The sequence below is a fragment of the Cygnus olor genome, chromosome 18 (assembly GCF_009769625.2).
Source record: "Cygnus olor isolate bCygOlo1 chromosome 18, bCygOlo1.pri.v2, whole genome shotgun sequence".
Classification (NCBI taxonomy): Eukaryota; Metazoa; Chordata; class Aves; order Anseriformes; family Anatidae; genus Cygnus; species Cygnus olor.
The window spans coordinates 6,233,282-6,257,453 of NC_049186.1; the positions used below are offsets into that span (position 1 = coordinate 6,233,282).

Genomic DNA, 24,172 nt, shown 5'->3' on the forward strand with positions numbered 1-24,172 from the left:
AGTTTCCTCCCTGTTGTACCAGCCCCGGCAGCAGGAGGCTTGCCTCCTGCCCAATATTTCTTTTATTCCAAATGCAGTCAGTTACAAGACAAGAAAAAAAAAAATCACATACCAGCAGCTGAACAGCAGCTCTTGTGTCACCAGTACAAGTTTATGCCCCGCTTTCACAACACCACGCTCTTTTCCACCACTCCTGCCAGCCCAGGAAAACCTCTTCCTCCCAAGGCCAGTTATTATCTGAAGTTCCCTTTGCGTTAGGGAACACGAGGGATGTGGGAAACTCTCCGAAATGGCCAGTTTGTCTGTCACAGGCATATGATGAGTGGGCAATTGAGAGAATTTATTGACAAGTCCACAGAAGAAGAATGGACCGGGATGAAGGAGACAGGATTTATGCCATATTAACAAGGCTGTGTGCCAATTGCAACCTTATTAGTTCCACAATAAAGCAGCTAAGAATTGCCTTCCTGTCCCACACCCAGACACCATTTATTTTAAACAAACTTGGCTCCTGTCCTTCTTCAGCTACTTCAAAGCAAAGCAGCAACTTAATTGACCTCAGCTTTTGGAAGCAGACTAGATGGGAGGCATGAGAAGACTCCAATCAGCTCCTGAGACTGGGCTTTTAGCCAGCCCAAGCTGTAATTTTTGAGGCACCTGTAACAAACAGCAAGGGCTCTTGATATCTGTGCTTAATGCAGTATTAATTCCTCTCCTACCACCGAAGCTCAGGTGCCTGTACCTACAGAAACGGCACAGCACTCGGGGTGCTTTGGGGGCTCTTCCCTGCGTTCAGGGCTTTCAGAGCTGGATTTATGCACAGCAGAAACAAGCGTACAAACAAAAGTGTGACTGCCATTTCTGTACCAGTATCGTAATAAAAATAATATTAGAGTGTTTGTGGTAGGGAATATAATGCAGTAAATCTGGCTAGAACGTCTTACCACAAATAACTTCTCACAACATGCAGGTGACATGCTAATAGTGCCCCAGTCCTGCCGCATCTTCACTGTAAGCTCTGGTAGCCCAGATCACAACAATCCTACGGTTCAAGCGATTTGTTTAAACAAGATGATGGCTTCGTACCAGCAGGGAAACTTCCATCAGCCTTCCTTCCCTTCCCCCAGCTCACCGGGGGAGCCCACGGCAGACATCCCAAACCTGACTGATGTGCTGTGAAATCAGCCCTCGATGCTCCAGACACCTCACCTGCTGCCGAAGCAGCTACCTTCACCACCAGTGGCTCTCAAGGTCTCTAGACAGCAAGACCTGTAAGAATAAATATCCAGGAGAGAGCAGCTGTGACCCATTTATTGCCGGATGCTGCTGCAGGGCACAGCTGAGGAAGGCAGGACAGGAAAAGCACTTGCTGCAGAGGGAACATGTGGATCAAGCCCAGGTGTCCTTGAAGAAGTACTCCACTTGCAGCACTGCTCCAGCTCTGTTTCTCCAGCTCCCAGCTGGCCGGGGACAGCTTAGATCAAGAAGGGATGTTCAAGTATTGCCATGAGGGGTCCGCTCATAACCGCTGGGAGGTAAAAATTAAAGAAAAAAAGAAGAGAGGCCAAAAGGCGACGCAGAGCTGGAGACATGGAAAGAGAGGCTATGAGCCTCATGTGCACTAGGGTGGTTTTATAAAGAAATAGGTGTTTAGACTATAAAAGTCACGGGCCCCTTTGCACAGTGCAGGGGGAACATGCGCTGGGTGCGGTCAGGAAGGGGAGAACCAGAGCACGCACACCAGAGGCGCAGAGCGAGGAGCTCCAGCCTGCAGCCGGCGAGGGCCCAGGAAGGCAGCACCACGCCGAGGCAGACGGAGACGGACCTACAGCCACACTTAGCAGGTCAGCCTTCGCGTTTGCTGATTACGTTCTGCTGGCACTGAGCAATTGCCCGTGTCCTCAGGCTACCTCTCGTCCCCCCCCGCGCCGCCTCCCGTGGCCGCAGCCCGGCCCCGCTCTGGTCGCTCGGCGCTCTGGTCAGAGCGTCAGGATGGGGTGACATTGTCCCCCCACCCCCGAAGAGGGCCGGTAAGCGCCTGCGAGCCCGCTCATTTTATTCACTGCACAAGCACGCTTCCAACTGGGATAATCTCCATTAAACCATCTGCGCTCCCATCTTCGCTCGGCCCGCACCCGCTGGGCCGCCTGCGACACTGCAGCATCTGCGAGCCCGTCCGCGCCGATGCCGCGTCCCTTCCCCAGCAGCCCCGAAACCAGCAGAGACTCAGACGGAACAGACGCACCTGGGGGCTCCGACACGCTGCCGAGCCAGGCGACCGGGCTACCGTAGCAGTGCCTTTCTCCCCTGAAAGGCGTTCGGCTTCCCCTGAGAACAAAAGCCATCTCCCTTCCGCTCAGGGAAGACGCCGTGTCCCAAACTGCCAGCAAAGGAGGGCCGGGAGGAGCACGGAGGTTTTGGCTACTGCAGCTGGCCTGGTGCAGAAGAGAAGCACCGCTTGCCAGGCTTGGATGCATTTTGGATCAGACACTCTGAACGGCCGCCGATCCCCAGGATTTAATGTCTTATTTATCTCAGTGTCTGCTTTCTAGAAACAGGGACTGTGGTGTCACGCTTGTGCATCGGTGTAACACGGGAGCAGAAAGACCGAAGTGTTCTGGAGAGAGATCTGAAACCTAAATGCACTGCCCCTTCCCTCCAGCTGACCTTACAGGGACCGTGATAAAGCGACCGCACTCAGGTGAAGGCAGCACACCCAACTCGACCCTGTCCTCAGCGCTGCCACCAGAACAGCCAGGGGACTCGGGACTCACTCGGGCTGTCGAGGACATGACAGCGCCGTGACTGATCTGCAGCAAAGACAGAAAGCCATCGATCTGCCTGAGCTGTAATCAGTGCTCGCCTTCAACAAGGTCGCTGGGCCATCTGACACAAGCTCTCCTCCCGGCCGATCCACCCTGCGCGGTCTCAGAGCCCTGCGAGGGCTGCCTTGCAAGCCTCCCGGGCTCCTGCCACCCAAAAGAGAAGGCAAACGTTAGCAGCAAGTGATAGGACATGAGCAAACGATTAGTTCAGTATTTCCTGCACTTATTTACTTTGCAAGCCCTTATTTTCTAAGGCAATTTACAAACAAGAGGCAAGATAACCATTTGTTCAGACAAAGGTTACTAGGGGCCCAGCAGTCCCCGAGGACTCCGCAGTCACACTTAGGTGAGAAAATCTGGAGCAGCAATAAAGATGCCGCGCAGACAAGCAAGCCTCAAGAGAAGGATTTAATCTGTCTAAATATCCCCATTATGTTCGTAGTCTTCAGCTCCCATTAACAGTGATCAGAGCTGAGACAGCTTCCAGGGGCTTTTTGGGACAACAAACCGTGAAATAGGATTTTTACATCAGTCATTGTTCCTCTCCCCGCTAGCTGAAGAGTCAATGTTTTTTGTTGAAAAGACAGCATTGGGAGACAAAGAGTCAACAGGATGAGGGCAGGACCAACCTTTGGCAGACCGGTGGCACTTGGCACAAGAGAGCTCCCACTGGCACCGTTTTCTCCGAAAACCTCAAATAGACTGCTCACCCTGGTAGTCCAAAAAAGGCTTTCTGTGGGGCCACGCACAGAGTAAGAGCTACAACTACATCCAGTGACCTGCTTCGCAGGGAACAGGGACGAGATTCTAGTTAAATTCAGTCATCGTGCTCCTAAAAACCACTCAAAACCTAAATACAGTCCTAAGACAAGGTAAGAGGACCAGAGGCAGACATCTAGGACACAAGGACTGACCCAAAACCTCAGCTGCTTTCTTTTGGGATCGCAGTGTCCATCTGTCCCCTTGCCACAGGGGAACTTAGCCGGCAAAACGAGACCTTGTTTGTCCACTGAAACGTGGAACCAGAATCATTCCAACAGGAGAGAAATTAAACTAGAAAAAGAAAGCCAAGAAAACAGAACAACTTCTCTGAAGGCTGTGATCCCCTGGGACCGAGTGAAGAAACCGCTGTGCTCTTGATGCATCTCACCCCTCCTCATTCTTCTGAGGTCTTTTCCCTTTCAGACAGGCACGTTCTAGCTTTTCCTGCATGTCCACGACTCCGCTTACATACACAAGAAGCTAAGACAAAATTCATAGAGCTACACTTCCCAATACTGAGAGTGCTCCAAAACCGCGGTGATATGTCCAAGAAATACCAAGAAATACCTGCCAGACCTCTGCCACTGCAACGGAGCAGCAAACGCTTCTCATACCTGGTTTGTGTTACACACACCATTCAGATAAAGCTTCAAACAAATGCTGCATAACTCTGGCAGCATCGTGTTCAATAACCAAGAGCTTGACCACCCTGTAGCCTGGTCCAGGGAAAGATGAGCAAATTAGAAATAATCTGGTACAGAGACAGCACCCCATGCCCTGCACAGGGCTTTTCTGTAAGTGGAGGCTGACATCTACATCTGACTGCATCGAGTCCTCTCATTTACGCAACCCTCCAAAAGGGGGTTGAATCTTTCTACAGCAGAAAGCTTCGGTACTTATCAAGTGCTCAAGCCACAACAACCTAGCAAATTACGAAGTCTCTTCACTCCTAAAATATCTCAATTGAAACTTCAAGCGAATCTGACATTTCCTATGATAGCTATAGCAAAACATTTGTAACAATTTGGTGGACAACACAAAAGCTGTTTTGCTATTAATTTTTTGCCCAAAAATCAAGACGCTTCCTACCCATGCCATCCCCACGTTTCTCTTCAAAAATTTATGATTTGTAACGACTGGTCATTAGTTTTCCACATTACAAATAGGACGGTAGGAGAAAAGTAATAACTGGCTTAATCTCTTCAGAGGCAGTCCAAACGTGAAGGCAGTGTCAGTGCTGTGGGTCTTAACGTCTCATGACTGATCACATCTCTTCTACCTCTCTAGGGAAACCATCACAATTTTTGTTTTCTAGAGAAAAAGGCGCACAGATCAAGCAGGGAGTAGGACCAGGGCTGGATGTTGGACAAGTCCCAGTTTGCTCCTGTATTAATGGAACATCAGAGGCCTTATAAAACCACAACTCGGAGGTAATGCTGACACCCAGGAGTCTCCTGAACACGATTGTGGAATGCTTCCTATCCCCCAGTAACCCACCACAGACATATGCCTTCCCACAAGCAATCCCTCCCTGCTTGTAGGGAGGAGCACACTGAAACCCTCCCCTCAATAACCAAGCAGGGAAGGATTAACCACTACCGAGGACTTTGCAGATATTTATTCTCCAAATCCATGAGAGACAAGCAGAGGGAAAAGCGCCTCTGAGAGTTGTATACACAGACAGCAAGTCTAATGCTTACAGTTTTGTGGTTTTTTTTTTTCCTCAAGTCCTAATAACAATTATCTTCATGAATTATAGACACAATATCCGAGAGACACAGGCAGGAATTAATGCATGTCTGCTTTTCTGACTAGCTCCTTCTGCTGGGTAAGGCAGAGTTATTGAAATTCAGGGAAGAAGTCCTCAATCTTGTGGAAATTTTAAAGAAACAGACTAAGACAATTTAATAAAGCAATAATATTTCCCTTAAATAATTAACTAGGCTTTGACATTCACTAATATTCCTGAGGCCCAGTTCTTTCTTTTGCAATAATGGAACAAACGCTCTCAGATGTGATCTCCTGCACGTCCAGGATGTGCCAGCTACAAAATGACTTCAGGTAGGCTTTACTCATGGATTTTTCCATGCACACATGGGCACCTCCACCAGAGCCTCGTCACTTTTTTCTTAAACCCCCCCGAGATCTTTGCTATCACTGTCCAAAACCCACATGATGCAGTACTTACATACCTCCTTGTTTTGCCCTGCTAAGAATTATCTCCAGGTATAAGTGCTCGACTCTCACCAAGCTCAAGAGAAGCAGTGTTTATCATCCCATGAGAAAACCTTGGTTTCAGAGCAGAACCAAAGCACGGTAATAGATGCAATAGACAATCACAAACTAGACAGAAAGCTATTACTAAAGCAGCATACAGCGCTGATGTTAAGTGGTCTGTTTCCATCATCTTTCAAAAAAAGCAGATTCTACTGTAGCATAAACAATTTTATTCACATAAAGAACGCACTCAAGAGAGCTTAATATGCTTGAGTATATTGAGAACAATTATCTCAAAGTGACAATTACTTCAGCCAAACACTAGAGAAAACCTTTGTCATGGATCCATCACCTGTTTAAGCAATATAAAACTACACAACAAGGACAGATTACTTAAACTTGAGATCACAAGGATTATTCTGATGTCCACCATATTAAACCAGACACGTCACCAAGACTGAAAAACAGGTATTTGGCTAATAAGGTCAGACTGAATTGAAAGCTTCACACCTCTGTTCTTCACTTACACCACATTTATCTCTATAGGGAAAAAAAACCCTACTCACCAGAAGGCAGGTCAAGTAAAATAAAGGTCATTCCAGTTTGAGAAACTCACCAGATACAGTCTGTAAGCATCAATCCTTCGAATGGGCCCCCAGCACTTGTCTGTATCATTGTACTTCGTGCCATCTCCAACACTGCAAGAATGGTTGCCAATGGCACTGCTAGGAAAGAAGGAGGGAGAAAGAGAAGACAGTGATCAGCTCCTCCCAGCAGATGTCTTCCCCTCTCCTGCGTTCAAGAAAGAGGAATGGTCAGACGCCCAAAGTGTGTGTTCCTCCGCTCCCTCCATGATGCGGACACACCCCCTATATTGTCTGGACTTTAACAGAGCAAGTCAATGAACACTATGCATTTGAAGACAAATTATTTGATTATCCAGTTACAAGTCTGGTCATTAGACTAGCAAGTTTAGAGGTCACATATGGATCACTGCAGTTTTCTATTTTGAAGCTCTGAGCACAAGTGCAGCCCAGCCCAGATCCAAGCAAAGCAGTCTCTTTCACTATTCCTTTAGGAAGGAACTTATCTCAAGCCCAGAGCTTATCAGGTAAACACAAAGTAGTGTCACCACTTGCAGGTCACAGGCTTGATAAGCACCGCACCTCCCAGCTCTTATCCAGAGACAGAAGCTAAGATACTGCACAGGGGATGGCATTCAAACGAGTGAGCAACGAGCCCCATACCTGCAAGGTGCTGAAGCTGAAGTACTTTATGCCCAGGAACTTACCTGAAATCAGGTCAGGTACTTTTGAGGCATCCAACAACAGCTTAGCCTGCAGCAGCCACTTGGGTGGGGAATACAGAACAACTTCACCTTCCCACGCACATGCATTGAGATGTCCTTGAGTCATTTCTCCACTTGTCTTCAGAAAGGAGAGCTGAACCCAGTCAGACTTATCACCCCATCAAGCCCAAAAACCTGCCCTTGTCCCTCTTAGCATGTAACTGCACAGCAGTAAGCACACTTACCAGGTCACTTGCATAAGAGAGACCGGCACAGCCGCTGCGTAGATTGCCAGGTCCCCATAGAGGTAGATAATTATGCAGAAATAGAAGAGGTTGACACCCACTGCAAGAAAAAGAAATGTTGGGGATTCTTGAACTCTGCACGCTAAATCAATAATTCACAAGAGTTTTTTCAACACCTTAAAAAAACCCACCATTTCTTTCTGTAGTTTACTTTTTCTGCATCGAACTGCACAGAAGGGTCACACCAGCAGGTTAGGAGACAGCTACAGCACAGGAACTGATGGGACATGAGGCCTCAGAGCTCAGCTCTGCCACCTGAAATACCTGGCCTTCACACCAGGCACTCGAGCTTACACCCATCCTCCAGTCGCTGCTCAAGGCCCACAAGTCTCACATAATTGAACTATCAGATGAAGCTGACAACCTGGAAGAGTCACAGGCACGCTAGCTGATGGTGACAGACCTGGTGTGAACACAGCTTGAGGAACGGTGCGGTGAAGAAACAAGAGCTGTTAGTACTCTGCCAATTCCAAGCCTGCAGGACCTTCGCAGTAAGGATTTAGCCCTGCAGAGATCCAGTTCCACACGGTCGAGATGGAGCCGTTTGGGAGATTCCTTAACACCAGCATCCCGAGGCAAGATTCAAACTTGCAAAGCTTGAAAACTGTTTCTGCAGCCCTACTACACCCTAGCGCCACAATGAACTCTGTTCCTGTCCCCAAATGTTTTCTTCTGTGGTTCGTTTATTTCTTAAATTTGCTCTGCCTTCAGCTATGAGATTAGAAACGTCTTACTCAAGCAATCTGGGTGCACAAAACAGCCTTTCTTGGGCTCGGGAAGACACTGCTGTGGAGGGCTGAAATCAGCAGGAACAAAGATATGATTGATGAGACCCTGGGATTCTTTTCTTCCAAGAGACCTGGTATAAATCTCACCAACGAAAAAACTACCTGGAACATATTTCAGTTCAGAAACAGGTGAGCTACAAAAAGAAGCCTCAAATTTGTTTCATTTAGGAAGTAGATACTGAAGGAAAGCAGCTCAAGGAACCTGTCCATACTTTCCAGTTGTGACACCACTTGATGCTTAATCCTAATGCAGCTTGGGCAAATCAATCCACCTCTCCGAGACTCATGTGACAGCTATCAAATAAAAATGTCATTACTGCAGGAACAGGGATTAATATTTCCACAGCACTTGGTTGCCCTCAAGTTTCACCATGTGTTTTGCCATCATATTGTCCCTGGATCCCTGGGTGTCGGGACACATTAACAGGCATTCTACTCGTGTTAAATAAATTACTCAATGTGCTGAGCCTACTTAGCAGAAAACGTTTCTACAAAAAGGGCTGTATGGAAAAGCAGCAAGAAGACTTCCCTGCTCTTATAAAGCACTAAGGCAATACACAAGAGTTACTCCTGGTTTGTTTGAATAGATAAATGGAGATCTTCAGCCCCTCCAGAAATAGCCAGAAAATTTCTTGTAGGTCCCTTCGTTTTTTCCCCTCTGTGAAAGATTTAAGACGACCACACAGCTAAGGAGATTGCATTATTCTGAAGACGACAGTAAACTCCCTACCAGTTCTCTCCAATTCCCTATTAAAAAGGCTTGAGCATTGTAACAAGTATCTGATGTACGACAGAAGCTGCAAAATCCACTACGCACTAGACAGACTTAGATGTAGATCCCCAAACCAGAATCTACTACTGACACCAGGTCTCAGTTGCTCTATTTTTTTGGTGTATACACAAACTACGGCTCACACAAGAAGCTAAGCGGCAGCAGTACCACCAGGTACTCACCAGCACACCCAATATCCCTGTTCCAGTGTAGATTTCTCTGCCTGTAGGAAGTCCAGGTGGCAGCCCTCTCCCAAACTCGTGCCCTCCAAAGCGGGGAGAAGACTTTACTGCCAGTTCTTTTACAAGCTGCTACTGATCCTCCCTGATCAATACTTTCATCACTGGACAAAAATGGGAAAATCAATGGTTTCCTGTGGGGGGATAGCATGACAGATGTGCCCAGACTCCATTGCTGCAACAAATGACTGCTCGGTCCCAGAAGAAAGCACCCAACATCGCAAATAAAAAAAAAACAGTTCTTCAGAGCCAGCTTTTTTAAAAGAGCATACAGGCCCACCACAGCCTAAACCTAAGACAGCTCCCTTTAAGAAAGCAGACAGTCTGAGACGGAGATTTATCCTCGGCTTACCTCCCAGGACTGCAGATTCAACTCCTGTCAGATTGTTTAAGGAAAAAAAGTTAAGAGAAAAGAGCAGAGAACTCCCTCGGTCTCGGAGGCTTTAAGGTCTATTACAAAGCCTTCACCAGCCTTCCCTCTGAAGGCTGTAAAGCTCTCAGACACCTTGGTTTTGGATCCACGCTTCAAATATTGTGAGCAAAACCCACCCAGACACTTGCTAGCTGTGAAACGGCAGAGGGTGGTGCTTGGAGCCAGGACTTTCCAAGCGTGACCCAGTTTCTCAGCACTAGGCTGTAGGAAGGGGTCACCGAGCAACTGCCCTCAGCCAAGGCCTCTCTGTGCAGCTGTCAGCACGAAAACTTCAGCCAGGATCTGCAGAGGGAGGCACCTAACCCGCCTGCTCTCTGCAACGGCTCAGCAGACCAGAGTGCATCTCTCAACTAGGACCGAGCAACAGCTCTTTGCTCCTGAGTATAGAGGAGGGGAAAGCAGCAGGTGAGTTACAGCTGCCCCAGACCCTTTGCTCTGCGTACCTTTCGTCTCATCTCTCACCAGTTGTTTCAAGCCTGCAGCTGTTCCCGCTGACTTCCCGCAGATTTGTCCCTTGGCACTAGCTTGAGTCAGCCCGGGGGAGGATCCCTGACACAGAAAGCAGATAACTCTGGCTAAAACAACATTAAGAAGGGGGATTAAGACTCAGAATGCTAAGCAGTTAATATCACTTCGCTGGGAAACGTCCATCGGCACCCCAGAGGACGTGTATATCCAGCACCCTCTACTGGCTGAGCAGCAGCCGGCACCAAGGCAGAGAAGCCTTCTAGAAGGCAACTGCTCAACACCTGGCTCACCTGAGGGGTTATCACCATCTTCCCGGGAAGCACACGAAAAGAAGAGGCCTTCTGAGACTTGTCTGTGCACTCCCCCAGTCCACGTGCAGCAAAACAGGCCTCTGTACCTAAATCCTCAGTGATACTGCCAAGCCGCATTGTCCAGGGCTTGTTATCAAAGCAACATCCTAATACTAGTCCTCAGAGGAGTACTGAGAGCTAAGGAAGCATCCGCAGCGTTTTACAGATGGCAAAGAACACAAACAAGAAAGCTTGCCTAAAGTCGGAGCATCTCAGAGCAACAGACAAGACTAGGAACAAGATGTTTCTGGGTCTCTAGCGCAGTCAAGTCACCTCTCCTCTTCTGACTCAGAAAAGTGGCAGCCTGATTCAACGTGGATTTTGATACTCCTGAATGCTTTATGTCTACAAAGACCCACATGGGGCATATAGGGAAATCAAGCTATTTTTTCAACTAGACTTTAAAATCAGCAATAATATAGTTGAAACAATCTTCACTCCTTAAGCCCAGCTGTCCTTCAGAAGCAGTCTTAGAATGGCATAAAGCTGATGTAATGTAGTGGAAAAAACAGCCCATCACATCTTTGTAAGGTGGCTAGCGAACAAGAGAAAATGTCGCTGTCCACAAGAAATGGGGCCTGACAGGCTCAAAATTGCACAGCTATGGTGTCTGATGATTTTCTGGCTCTGCTCAGCATTTCAAATGTACTCCTCACCCAGCTTCAGAACGCCTAACATTGTAGCTTGCGTTTCTATTGTATGCAGCAATGGATACGGCTTTATTGCAGCATACCTACAAGCTCGTTCCCTGACATACAACAAAAGACACTTAATAGCAAAAAGACAACCTATCTGCCTACCATGTGCTCACCAGGGACCCTTCTTCATTCAGTAGTTCACGTCCCAGCAGCTGACCCCCACCCCCAGATACATGCGGTTCTCAGCAGCTCTCCCCAGAAGCCTCTCTGCTTCAGACAGAGGCTTACAGGGTTCAGGAAAAAAAAGTTTTATTCTCAAATACTGCCAAGGTGGAACCAGTGAATTCTACAGCTGGGCTCTACCACTGCAGAGAACAGAGATCAGAGGGCAGATGCAGGGTTAGGTTGAGAACAGTCAGAAGAGGCACTGACTTAAACTTACCTGTGTCAGCCAACTACCCAGAGCTGGTATTTTTGGCAATACCACCACAGCACCCGCCCCTTCATGCAGGTTCTGGCCCACAAATATCCTGCTTTGTAGAAACACTACACAGAGGGATGGATAGTTTGCAGATAAAGAACAACACTCTTGGACGGAACCATCTCAAACTCAGAATGCAAACCCACACTGAGAAGCACTCAGACTTAACACAAGACATACACACAGCATGCAGCAGGACTGTGAGGGACTTTTAAACGCATGAATCACGTACCTTTATTGAAGAACATGGAAGCCATCTGGCCCATTTCCACCCTTTCAGTGATTTCAAAGATATTGGGTGAGCCGCGTCTCTCTGCAAGTTGAAAACAAGAAGATTTCAACCAGTCCCTCGAGTGAAAACAGAGACCAGACTATCTGAAGACACCCAAGAAGCTCCAGCAGTAGTTTGAAGGACACTACGTACTATCTACCACTCCACAGCTGCAGAGCCACGGGTCCAATCACTCTGCTGAAGTTAAAGTGTTTTCAAAATAAGGTATTCTCATCTTAGTGACCTAGAGGGAAGAGATCTTTATCAGACTGCAGAAGGTAAACTGAATTCTCAATGAGCCTTATCTTGCAAGTGCTAAAGTCTTTGGGATGCAAATGTGAAATTAAGGGCAAAATGGACAGAAGAGTCCTGCTCCACTTACTGGGGCTCACGGGAATGCTGCCTGTAGAGAAAAGGTCTCAGTGAAAGCATGAAGCAGGTACTTACGAACTGACAGGATAGGTCGCGTCTCTGCTCGCTCATAGCCATCTTGGAGGAGAACATCACTGTCAGATACTCCAGAGGAAGAATCCTCATCCTCATCATCCTCCTGGAAGAAAAGGCCGGACCACTGCTCAGATTTCCACTACCTACAGCACGAGCTATGGCACTGCCAGTGTCATGGTCTCACTTCCAGCACCTCAGAGGTAGAGCCCATACAGGGCTGGGCAGGACAGGCTAGCAAGTAGGGGCAATATCAGGAGCCCTTGGCCCAGGCTTGAGACACTGGAGAGCAGAAAAGGGCACTAGCAGAGCAGTCTGAGATGAGTGCCAGGCTCTGCTCTTAGCAGGTCATACAGCAACAGCATCCGATTCACACAGTGATACGTGGCACGAGGAAGTCAGAAGCGTCTGACAGATCTACAGGGCTGCAGAACTGGTAAAAGAAATCTTAGCGTTTTTATTGGCCATTTCTGCTCTGTCTGGCTATGACATCTCGTAACTCCAGCCCAGTAACATACAGGCAGGGATCTAAATCAGTGCAAACAATCATACCTCACACTGATCCAGAAAAGCCACTAAAGCCAGGATCCAAAAAAGCCACAAGCAAATTTTCCAGCAAGGACATACTTCAGGACTGTCCACCCCCTGGGACACATCCTGACTGGCAGCAAGGACATTCCTGCCTGTCCCAGTTAAGTGACCTGAGATCAGTGAGGATTTATAGAACCTGGCACACTCCAAATGGCACCGATATATTGCCTGCCACCTCTCCACACTCGCTGAGCAACGCTTCAGGGCAAGGAGAGCACATTCAGTAAAAAATGTGAGAAGCACAAGAGATTTTTTCAAAGCCGGAGCAGAAAATCCTGTCTTTAATGAGCAACCCCACGGGGAACTAAAAGTCATATTTTACACGGCAAAGTTCCGTAGAGTAGAAATCTATTCCTTTATTAGAGTTATTAATGAGGCGAGGCAAAGACAGAGGAATCTCAGGCAAGCCTTGTGTCATAAAAACACCAGAAAATGGAAAATGAAACCCCACACAAACCTTGCGTTTTTCCATCCTCTTCCATCGCAGCTGGGCATTTGCAGCAGCCATGGCCTCCACCACAAATGTGGTAGTCATATAGCTTGGGAGAGAAATTCAGTTAATATCAACAACAGTCAAGCATTGTTGCTTAAGATACTTGGAGAATTAGTCTCACTGTTTGTAGGGGCAAACACACCAAATAAACAGAACTGCTTTCACCAACTTTGCACCCTCCCCCCCGCCTATTTCATAGTTTCTGCTCAGCACACTGCTGCCTTCTGCTCTTGAGATGGAGGTGTTCAAGCAGAGAACAAAATGCAGTAAAAATACACATGCCTTCAGATATCAGGAGACATTAGGTAGCTGGAAAACTCCTTGCTAGTAGTTTTGAGGGTTTGGGAAGACAAGAGGAGTTTCCCCCCTTGTTACAAAGCTGGGCCCTAAAAGGGAAAAGGAAGCCTGGACTAGCACAGTGCTGTTAGGAAGTTTATCTATCACAGCCTGTGGCAAATGTACTGTGCTGCCCTAAAGACTCTTACAAATGGCATTAGAAAAAAACAACACAAGGCAGAAGGGCAGATCACATCTATATGCAAACAAGCTTTGCTGGAGGCCATGGGAAAAACTGGCCAGGGGACAGTTACAGTCACTGATGCTTCTATGGAAAGCACGTCATTATCTCAGCTAAACAGTCCTGTAATTAAAAAAAACTTCAAATCAATCTTAGTTAAGGCGTTAGAGTGGTTTCCCTCTTTCAGGAATTGGACTCATTTATCAAGCTCAAGCGAGAGATTAATTTTGCCAGAATAAAAGAAAGCAGCCCTGTTCTGAGGCCCTCGTAGCAATTTCTGCACAGATTCTTCTTGCACCGAAGGGTCATTGCCCAGAGGGCAAGAGGAAGCCGAGCACCAGCGCTGGGACAAAAGCAATGCAGCTCCCGAGGCACTGAATACTTCAAGCTCTGTTTTTACTTCAGTCTGGTTGTGGAACCCAGGTTTGGAAACTTGTGCTCTTCTGCTGACCTTGACGGACTGTCTGCTAGTGCTGCATTTCACGTGCTCCATTTGTGCTTTGAAACAACTATCTAGAAGGACTGCTTACAAAGCTCCCGGTACTGGTACTGCCACAGTTGACATTTCAATCAAGCCTCTGAAGCACACAGCTTTGAGGTGGGGAATTTAGAAGCGTTACTACAGTCGGTACTGAGCATGGCTACCCCTGTTCAGCAGCACCTAACAGGTCTGAAAATCACTGCCTTCACATCAAAGGCACGTTCAGAACTAGTTATCCGCAAGAAAAGAACTTCTAAGTTCTGATCTTACCAACAGCAGGAGGGGAATTTTATTCTTATTTATTTGTAAACCAAGCAAGAAACGAGCAGGGATACACGGCTTGTCGGGAAGACGACAATTCTGTTAACGACTGGAGAATTTCAAGCTGCCTGGACATCGGTGCTCTATCAGCAGCCTTCAGCTCCACCTGCTGCTCCAGCAGGGACACAGGCAGCTGAGCAGAAGCTCGTGGCAAACCCGCTCCAAAGTCACGAGACCTGCTCCAAGGTCTCAAGCAGCAAAGGGCAGGCGGCAGACAGGCCCAGCCACACAGCAGTTTGTTTGCTCGACACGCTTGCAGCTGCCCCAAGCACTGCCAGAAGCCAAGAAAAAACAACAGGTCTGCTTCCCACCTGCAACTCTTGAGCCAGAGAAATGAACCCACGTCACTTGTGACCTGGTTAACGTTCGTGGAATTGATCTGTGACATACGCAAGCAAGGGACATGCACAGGGAGTACAGGAAAAGAAAAAGGAAGCTGGGAGAGAGGTCCCAAAAGACTGGACTACAGCAAAAGTCTTTTCTCTCTGTCAGGAGATGTGGTGCAGCACCACATCCCAGACAGTCAGAAAACAAATCCCTCCAAATAACATCCACAGGCCTGCAGAGATCAGTGCTCAAAGAGCAGAGGGACAGGACCCCAGAGAAAGGCAGCCTAAGTCTCAGCACTGTTCTTAGGGCTCCACCGAACTGAACACCCCCCCGTCTCCTGAAGACACATACCCACATCCTACCTCATAAAGCCCAGGAACATGAGGAGAACAAGGCTGACCAGCCACCCTGCTGTGGCAAACGCCTTCGGCATGGTTAGAGCTCCTGTCCCGACGATAAGGTTGAACATGTATACCAGACCGACCTGCAATATCCACATAATCCAACATGAGTTCGCAGCTTTGCCAGAGATCATCCAAAACCCCTCACATGCATGCTAATTCAAATGGAGAGAGCAATCTTTGTGCGCAAGGTGGGTGGTACCAAGCCCATGTTAGAGACAAAAATCCTAGGAGACTGATAACCAGAGAACAAAGCAAGTTACAGCACGTTTTTCATGAAAAGACCGTAATTCCTTCTCCATTTTTCTGATTTTAAAATACTGTTTCCTTCTAACTTTCAAAGTTAAAAAGGATGCGAGCTTTGTTTGCTCTAACATCCATTAGCTTCTATCAGAATTGTTTACAATGTGGGTTTGGGTCTCTCGTTATTTTCTGACCTAAGTACTTACGACTACATACAAGAGTTCCCTTTCAGGATTTCTTATTCTTCATTATTCTTAAGCAAGCAGGAAACATCCAAACAGAACTGCAATCCAAAGCCTGCTTGCCATTTTACCAGTAAGCAACTCAGCGCTCTGGAAAAGCTATTTCACTTCCGGAAGGGAAAGGAATTTATCATCTCTAGCAACCGCCTCTTTTTTTTTTTCTGGCCCAAGGCAAAAAGATAATTGTGCACCTGGACAGCACCCCCAGACTGCAAATTTAGCCGAACTCACAAAGATTGCCCCGAAGTTTGTTGTTGCTGATGTTTTCTCTCTTTTTTTCCTAATATAGGTCAGTCTCTCTCTAGAGGAGAGTCAGTAAAGAGCTGTGCCAGAGTACATTTTTCTGAGTGTGAAGAAATTGACACCAGAACTATTCCCCAGAGACCCCGCACGCCCTCCCGCCCTACATTCACTAACACAAGCAGAGCAATTTCATCTTCTGATGGTTCTCCCAGGACAAGTCAGCCATCGCAGCTCGCAGGAAAGTTCTTTTCATTCGGCTGGCACAGCCGTCATTCCCCAAGCACACCTCCTGCTCAAGTGCCCAGGGCCATGACTCACTTCAGTGAAGGACTCTTTAAAATAAAACACTCAAGTGATTTTCCTTGACTGCGGTCAAGTAGGCTGAGATGAGATCGGTGCTTGTGTATTCAGGCTAGCTGGACATCTTCAGGCAAAGAGGAAAGAGCGCTCTAGACTTTGAGATGAGAGTCTAGGAAATTCCTGCCACACCAACATAAATGTGACACTAATTCTTTAGGGTCCAGACACCCCAGTTACTGTCTTGTTCTCTATTTTCTCAGTCGTGGCCTATTTCTGCAGTCTGATATCCAGTTATTCTAAATTCAGTCATTAACAGGGGGATGAAAGTTTCAGAACATCTGAAAGCTGACACGTAGAATTCAGCACTCGTTCTCTATTTAGTCATCTGTGGGGTTTTTGGGGAAAATTGTTTGCAAAGCATTGATCTAAGAGCTGACACTACATGAACACTTGTGGCTATCAAAACCGTATTTCCAGTAACATAATAAAGAAGTAATTGGTTCTGCATGTTCATGGGGCATGACACAGAAGAAACACCCTGACCGACAACTTTAAATGAAGTGGGTTAAAATAAATTACTGAAATTCACTTATTTGTAGCTGTTCTTTTATATATGATTTTCCTCTGAACTTCTTAAAAGAAAACAAAAGGACAATTTCCACACCACAATTTTCCCTGCTTAAGTGAGCTTCACGTGACAATTTAGGCTGATGAAAATGCTGAAGTATAAGAGCGACAGGTAGAAGGATGCAAGAGCTGATATCAGACACGAAGCTTTTCTTAACACATTTTAAGAAACTATACCTTAAGCAGACATCATCCTTTACAGCATATAAAGGAACGTGTGATGTTGTAGAAAGAAAAAGCTACAAGTACTAAGCATTTTGAAGTAGCCTTTGACCTCCACTACCTCTTGAAACACTGAGGCTATGTGCACGGGGAAGTGGGAAATGACAACGCAAACCGTGCTGAAAGAAGAGGATTTTGAAAAGACTTCTGAGTAAAGACACCCAGGCCGACGGTGAGCCCGAAGCGCAGGACTTACGTAAGGCGAGTAAAGCTCTCCCGTATCAGTAATGCCGCCGGCCATGGCGAAGGCAGTTGGGAGGCTCGGAGCAGAACGAGGAGGGCGTTCTCAACTTCTGTTGCCTTTTACCTAGGGAAAGAAAAGCACAAAGTTGTGTCACCTTTGTCAGAAAGAGGGGGAACTCACGAGGCAACTTTTGCACGCTTGTCTTCTGACACAGGACAGACGCACCCGGCTCAGCAGCAACACAGCTCAGCACTACGAGAAGTTCCCTGCCCAACTAGCCCAGCTGAAAGCAACACCCGAGGGCCCTGCCCTTCCACAGCACGCGATGTCCCAACCAGCCAGAGGGAGTTTCAGACCGCAGGAGGAAGCACGCCTGCCCTGGGGACGCTCTCAAACCTCGCTTCTCACACAGCCGCTGCTCCTAAGGAGCACAGGGCTGCTACCAAGCAGGGCAGGCTGAGGCAGCCCCCGGCCTCCCCGAACGACCCCGGGGGCAGAAAATAGCAGGCAGCTGACAGCAGCCCCACAAAGACACAGGGCACCGAGCTACCTGCACCGGGGTTTTTAATGCACGAGTATTTGGGGAACCTCCACCGCCTGCCAGAGCCCCGGGGAGCGAGGCAGCAACAACACACGCTGAGGGGGGGGGCCTGGGAGCACCACTAGCCCCCGGTGGTCCCACACAGGGAGCCCAGACCCCACAGAGACCCCAGGAGCCCCACACAGGGAACCCAGACCCCCCAGGTGCCCCACAGGGGGACCCCACAAAGGGTCCCCAACCCGCCCCCCCAGAGAGCCCTAGTGGCCCCACAAAGAAATCCCAGACCCATCGGGGACCCCCAGAGTCCCCACACAGGGACCCCAGACCCCACCGGGACCTCACACAGAAACTCCAGACCCCACAGGGACCCCCAGTGGTCCCAGAGACCCCAGACCCCACAGGGGCCCCACACATGGTTCCCAGACCCCACAGGGACCTCAGACCCCACAGGGACCCCACACAGAGACCCCAAGCACCCCAGGGACCCCACACAGGACCCCAGACCCCCCCAGGGACCACCAGGGACCCCATACCGGGACACCAGACCCTCCAGGAACCCCCAGGACCCTCACACGGGGACCCCGGACCCCACCGGGACCCCACCCAGGGAACCCAGACCCCACAGGGACCCCCGGTGGTCCCACACAGAGACCCCAGACCCCCCAGAGACCCCTGGCGGCCCCACACAGGGACCCGCCCAGAACCCCTAAACCCCCCCAGGACCCCCAAACCCCGCCCGGACCCCCGCACCCGCCCTGCTGCAGCCCCAGGGAGGACAAGCAGCCGGTCCCAAGGCCCAGGGGCCCCCTCACCGGCGGCCGGCACCCTCCTCCTCCTCCTCCCCCTCCTCCCGGCCCTGCCCCGGGGCCGCCCCCCGGGCCCCTCACTGCGCACGCGCGGCCCGGGGAACGGGGGCGTGGGCCGGCGGCGGGGAGGGGGGGGAAGTCTTCCGCGCACGTGACCAGGACCCGCTCCTTCGCCCGCGGATTGGAGGGGCGAGGTCACGTGGGAAGGGGGTGGGCGGGGGGAAGGGGAAGGGGGCGTGGCCGCGGGGCCACGTCGGGGTGGGAGGGGTGAGCGGGGCTGTGCGCGTGCGCGGAGGGAGACGGCGCAGGTAGGGGCGGCGGTGCCGGCACCGCGCGGGGGGCCCGCAGAGCTCCGCATCCCGGCCCCGGCTCCCCCCCTGCAGCCCCCCATCGTATCCCCAGATCCCCCCCATAGCTCCAGCTCCCAGCCCCGGATCCCCCCACAACCCCAGCCCCCAGTCCCAGCCCCGGATCTCTGCATAGCTCCGGATTCCAGCCCCGGATCCCTCCAAAGCTGATCCGTCCCAGCCCTGGATCCCCCCGATCCGTAGCTGATCCATCCCAGCCCTGGATCTCCCCAAAGCTCCAGATCCCAGCCCCGGATCCCCTCGCAGCCCCCCATTCCCGGATCCCTCCGTAGCTCCACATCCCAGCCCCAGATCCCTTCACAGCCCCCAATCCCAGCCCCAGATCTCTGCATAGCTCCAGATCCCAGCCCCGGATCCCTCCATAGCCCCGGATCCCAGTTCTGGATCCCCCCTACGGCCCCCGATCCCAGCCCCAGGCATCAGTCCGAGCCCCATCCGCACAGCTGGAGCTGCCCCCACTGCCTTGCAGAGAGCTCCAGCACTTGCTGTGCCACCCCTCGGCTGCGCGGCGGGCACACGGCCGTGTCTCAGGGCCATGAGGATTAACCAGGACACCGTGCTGCAAGGGAACAGGGCGACCCTGGTGCCGTACACCCCGGCACACGTGCCCCGGTACGTGGCTCGCATCCTCTGGTCTGGTTTCACTTCCCTTTTTTAGTGTGTTGTTCGGAAAGGGTGCTGGCTTGGCAGCTGCAGGGGCCTCTTCCCCATGGGAACGGCACGGAAATTAAAAAAAGAAAGCTGTAGAAAGGCAGTAAGTTGTGCCCGCCCTGCTCACAGCAGTCATCCCTGAGGTGTGTGCTTTTTGCCAGGACTGCTGTGTATCCACAGAGAGGGAAATACTTGGCTGCGTGCGAACAGCCAGCACTTCTAATATTCACTCGTATCTTTCTGTAGTGGCCAGGGAATAGCAGGACTTCAATGTGTAACGCCAGGCAGGCAAACATCTCGTCAATGCACTTTGTAAAGCGCTGCCCTGGGCAGCTGCCGGCTCTGCACAAAGGTGGCAGTGTTTGTCAAGTTGTCAGTGGTACGGTGAGGCTGTATCAAAATCGGCTGGGCTGAAATCTTGACCCTTGGTGCTGCTAGGTCAGTACTCTTACAAACTTCGAGCTTGTGTCGTGGCTCTCTTCACACAAAGCTACAGGATGCACAAACTTCGCTAAATTTCCCAGGAGATCGCTGGTTCCTGTTTTACATAAGCGAGAGGCTTGCAGATACTTTCGAGTTGCTGTGAACGCCAGGCTAATATTTCCAGAACACCTTCACGACAGGGCACAGGCAGATCCTTGGAGCACTTGTGGAAATCGTCCTGCGGTGCTGCTGCTAAGCCAGGGGTCTGCCCCTGGTCTCTTTGTCAGGTACCACAGGTGGATGCAGTCGGAGGAGCTGCAGCGCCTGACCGCCTCCGAACCGCTGAGCCTGGAGCAGGAGTACGAGATGCAGCGCAGCTGGCGGGACGACACAGACAGTGAGGATCTTAAATACCTTCTAGGAGTGGGTGGAAGTGGAGAGTGGGTCCCTCTCTGTCCCGTAAAGGACACAGGGTGGGCTGAGAGCGCCTGGTGAGTGGGCTTTACTAACTGAACCTGAGGGGATGCGAGACTGGCTGTCAGTTCAGCCAGCTTTGCCTTAGCACCACAGCACGTTGGCTTACTCAGACCATCTACCACCTTCACAGTTTCTGTACTTTGTGGGGCTCTGGGTTTCTTCGTCTTCAGTATTCGGAGCCAGATGAATAGCGATAGTTTGAAGCAAGGGGAATATGGACATGGTAACTTTCTAGGGAGACCAGAGCATGTTTGTAGCTGATATATGCTCAGGGATATACCATGCAGAGCTGCTGGCATCCTTTTTGTGCAGTTTTTCAAAGGTAACGATGATTTAATTTGCACAGCATTATCTGCTGAGCTTCTCCAGCACCATCACCACTCCCCAGGACTGATCATCGTAAAAAGGTGGAAGGGAGCTGTATATTTCCTTGGGATTCGAATTACTTTATAATTACCTCGTTGAGATTTGTTGACTGAATTGGTTCCCTGGCTCTATTACAGGTAATGAATCAGTGCTCATAAAAGCCTCGTAGAAATACAGTGAGCTGCAAAATAGCAAGGCTGGCAAAGATCTCAGTCTGAAGATCTTAGCTGACATTAAAAGCTTTTTTGAGAGCAGCAGTAAAGTGGACCAGGTGAATCACTAGGTGATCCTTGTGCACCAAACAATTCTTCGCCCGAACTTGCTGCAGAGAGACAAAGCAGTGAGACCTCAGTCGGGGAATGAAAGTTTTCACGCTCCTTTTTACACAAGCTGTTTCTAGTCTTAGTGTCTGCACGATCCTTTGTGCTCATAATGGGTTTTTCAGAATATTTCTTATGTTTCTAGGGACGGGAGCAGGCATGCTTGGCATGGGAGGTGCAATTATTACCTCTTCCTCACTGCTAACATGTGGAAACTGCTGTTCCTTTGCCCGTTGCATGCCTTTAATTTCATCCTTCAGTACTTTGTGAATAATTCTTAGCGTGCCGTGAGAATGTTGCTTCTTGTCTGTTGTCCACAGAGTGCACCTTCATCGTGCTGGACACGGAGCGCTGGTCTGGGCAGGCACATGGGGAGGAGGACTGCATGGTGGGGGATGTGAATCTCTTTCTCACCGACACTGAGGATCCGACTTTGGGTGAGATTGAAATTATGATTGCAGGTAAGGTTCTGCTTGCTAGCTTGGGCCTTTGTCACCTTGGCTAAAGCCAGACAGATGTTACTTAGGGCAGATTTTTATTCTCATTGCTTTACCTCAGCCGTTCAGTCCTGATCAGCATCTGTTGCTGGCCTGGGACACAGCCTCTTCTGAAAAGCACCCAGCACAGCTGACTTGTCTCACCTAACAGGATGCTGATTTCTGTGGCTCTCCCTTTCAGAGCCCAGCTACCGTGGCAGAGGATTTGGCAAGGAGGCAACTCTGATGATGATGTCCTACGGTAAGGATAGCCCAGGGCACGGGGATGGGAGTAGAGTTGTGATGTGAACTCGAAGCACGTATTCCTGGTGATGTAGATAGTAGTAAGGGGTGCACCAGCCTCAGAAATTGGAGTCCTGTGTCTTTGTAGATGTGGCAGCCAAGCAGGTAACTGGAATGCTTGTCTTTCTGGTTTCTTTTGTAGGAGTGACAGACCTGGGCATCACCAAATTTGAGGCTAAGATCGGTCAGGAAAACGAAGCCAGCATTTGCATGTTCAAGAAGCTTCATTTTAAGGAGGTGTGGTGCCAACTTCTACCCAGAGGACATGAGCAGCATTTGTCCCATGACTGGGACTGAACTTTTTTTCTTCTGCGTGGTCCAGGTTGCTGTGAACAGCGTTTTCCAAGAGGTGACGCTGAGGCTGGATGTCAGTGATGAAGAGAAACGATGGCTCCTGGACCAGACAAGTCACGTGGAGAAGAAAACCTACAGTGAAGTGAAGCTGCCAGCCGGAGAGCTGGAGACCTGACGGGTACAGCCAGGCACAGGCCTGGGTTCCAGGGAGGAGCTGGACCCTGTTGGGAGCTCTGAGCGTGGGTGACACCTCTGTGTTGTTTTGGTCTGTCTCCTTTGGTTATGTTGTCATCTTGTCACCTTTGCACTTTCTTGCAACAGCCACTAACTCACAGACCCGACTGGGAATGACTCCGTAACTTTAACGTGCTGTTCCAGCACAGCCTAAATCACCAGCAGTTAATTGATTCCTGGTGCAACCAGTTTGTGGACAGGCAGTACCCAGTGTTCCTACTTCCCTTAGAGCAGGATTCCTCAGTGCGACACAGGAGTCTGGGAACTCTGGTGGCTCTGCTCTTCTTGGAATAATAAAAAAAAAGACAAAAATCTGAGGTTCCTGAGCGTGATCTGGGAGCAGTGGGGCTTTCTATGGCTGGTGAAAGGGTGGTGAGGCCAACAGAGCCTCCCTTCTGGGACTCTGAATCCTATTTTCTGGGGTGCGGTGGGCGCTGCTGGGTGCTGGAGGTGAGAGAGGCCCAGGTGTGGGTGAAAAGTGCTGGCCCCCTTTCAGCTCTGAAGCTGGGTTGGTAAGGGAATTGGTGAGGTGAGGAATACCTGGCTGATCACACTGCTCAAAGATTGACAGGGTAGAGTTTTCTCACAAGGAAAGATGGCATAGACTGGTAGGATACCACAGCCCCTCTGAGTCCCCCAAAACGCTACTGATTCACAATAAAACTACAAAGATTGAAGGAGTCAGCCTGTTAACATGGTTAAAACCACCAGCATCAGCCAAGCAAGACCAGAGCACAGCCTCTCCGTGATCTCTACATGACCAGGGAACTGGCAGCTGCAGGAGGCTGCCGAGACAAAACCCTGCTCCGCTCAGACCTGTGCCTGGGTACACGGGTGTCTGGTACGAGTGCGGACCTGGAAACCTCAGGCCATCAGCTGGGAAGTGATATTTCACTTCATTTTATCTGTCGTTATCACAGCAAGGGGAAGGAAAACGCATCTGAAAGAAGACAGGATAGTGATTTCCTTCTTCAAAGCAGCTCAGGACTTGCCGTGCGGAGCCTGGAGGCTGTGTGCTGCTCCCCAGAGGGATGAACCGGGGGGCGGGCTGCGAGCACCGCTCACTGGGGCAGAAACCTTTAGGGCAAGAGTCAGCCTGTGATACATCCGAGGTCTGTTGCTGAAAAAGAGCCATTTGTCTGACTCATTCTGGACTGAGTTTCTAACGCAGTTATTTAACCTGACCTTCCCTGCCCGACTCAACATGCTCTCAGTAGCAGGGAAGCGCGCTCAAAGAAGAGGTGGGGAGGATAACTCATGGGGTGTTCCCTCACTGTAAGGGCAGCTGTAATGGCTAATTCTAGACCAGAAATGATTTGTTCCAGTTATGAAGTATCAGATAATAGCTTGCAGATCCACACAGGACTGTTGTTATCAGAGACTGGTAGACTCTGGAATTTTTAGTGCCGCTTTGCCAGTATTTTTAGGGCCTGGGAG

The 24,172-nt window shown here is 49.8% G+C and overlaps 2 protein-coding genes across 8 annotated transcripts in view; one reads left to right on the plus strand and one right to left on the minus strand.

The window, feature by feature from the left end:
* The window catches only part of TMEM104 (transmembrane protein 104), a 44,167-nt gene extending 25,236 nt beyond the window's left edge, over positions 1-18,931 (minus strand). Inside the window, exons 1-10 of one of the 6 annotated variants that reach the window (XM_040577780.1) lie at positions 18,830-18,874; positions 18,349-18,354; positions 17,489-17,599; positions 15,377-15,498; positions 13,330-13,411; positions 12,285-12,387; positions 11,799-11,879; positions 10,073-10,204; positions 7,338-7,437; positions 6,421-6,529 (exon numbers count right to left, since the gene is read on the minus strand). In XM_040577780.1, the coding sequence (XP_040433714.1) occupies positions 6,421-6,529; positions 7,338-7,437; positions 10,073-10,204; positions 11,799-11,879; positions 12,285-12,387; positions 13,330-13,411; positions 15,377-15,498; positions 17,489-17,533 (774 nt within the window). In that variant the 5' untranslated portion in view covers positions 17,534-17,599; positions 18,349-18,354; positions 18,830-18,874. Of the gene's footprint in view, positions 1-6,420; positions 6,530-7,337; positions 7,438-10,072; positions 10,205-11,798; positions 11,880-12,284; positions 12,388-13,329; positions 13,412-15,376; positions 15,499-17,488; positions 17,600-18,348; positions 18,355-18,767 lie in introns of all 6 variants that reach the window. The other 5 variants (XM_040577779.1, XM_040577781.1, XM_040577778.1 and 2 more) reach the window with 5 other exon arrangements.
* A 120-nt stretch (positions 18,932-19,051) lies between these two features.
* On the plus strand, positions 19,052-23,047 carry NAT9 (N-acetyltransferase 9 (putative)). Of its 2 annotated transcripts, none has more exons than XM_040577784.1 (7): positions 19,052-19,131; positions 19,661-19,803; positions 20,553-20,662; positions 21,749-21,889; positions 22,107-22,166; positions 22,350-22,444; positions 22,530-23,047. In XM_040577784.1, exons 2-7 carry the CDS (start codon positions 19,727-19,729, stop codon positions 22,674-22,676), a joined length of 630 nt encoding a protein of 209 aa, XP_040433718.1. In that variant the 5' UTR covers positions 19,052-19,131; positions 19,661-19,726; the 3' UTR covers positions 22,677-23,047. The 2 variants fall into 2 exon arrangements, with proteins under 2 accessions (XP_040433718.1, XP_040433719.1); XM_040577785.1 differs by having other exon boundaries at positions 21,749-21,865.
* Positions 23,048-24,172: the final 1,125 nt, after the last annotated feature.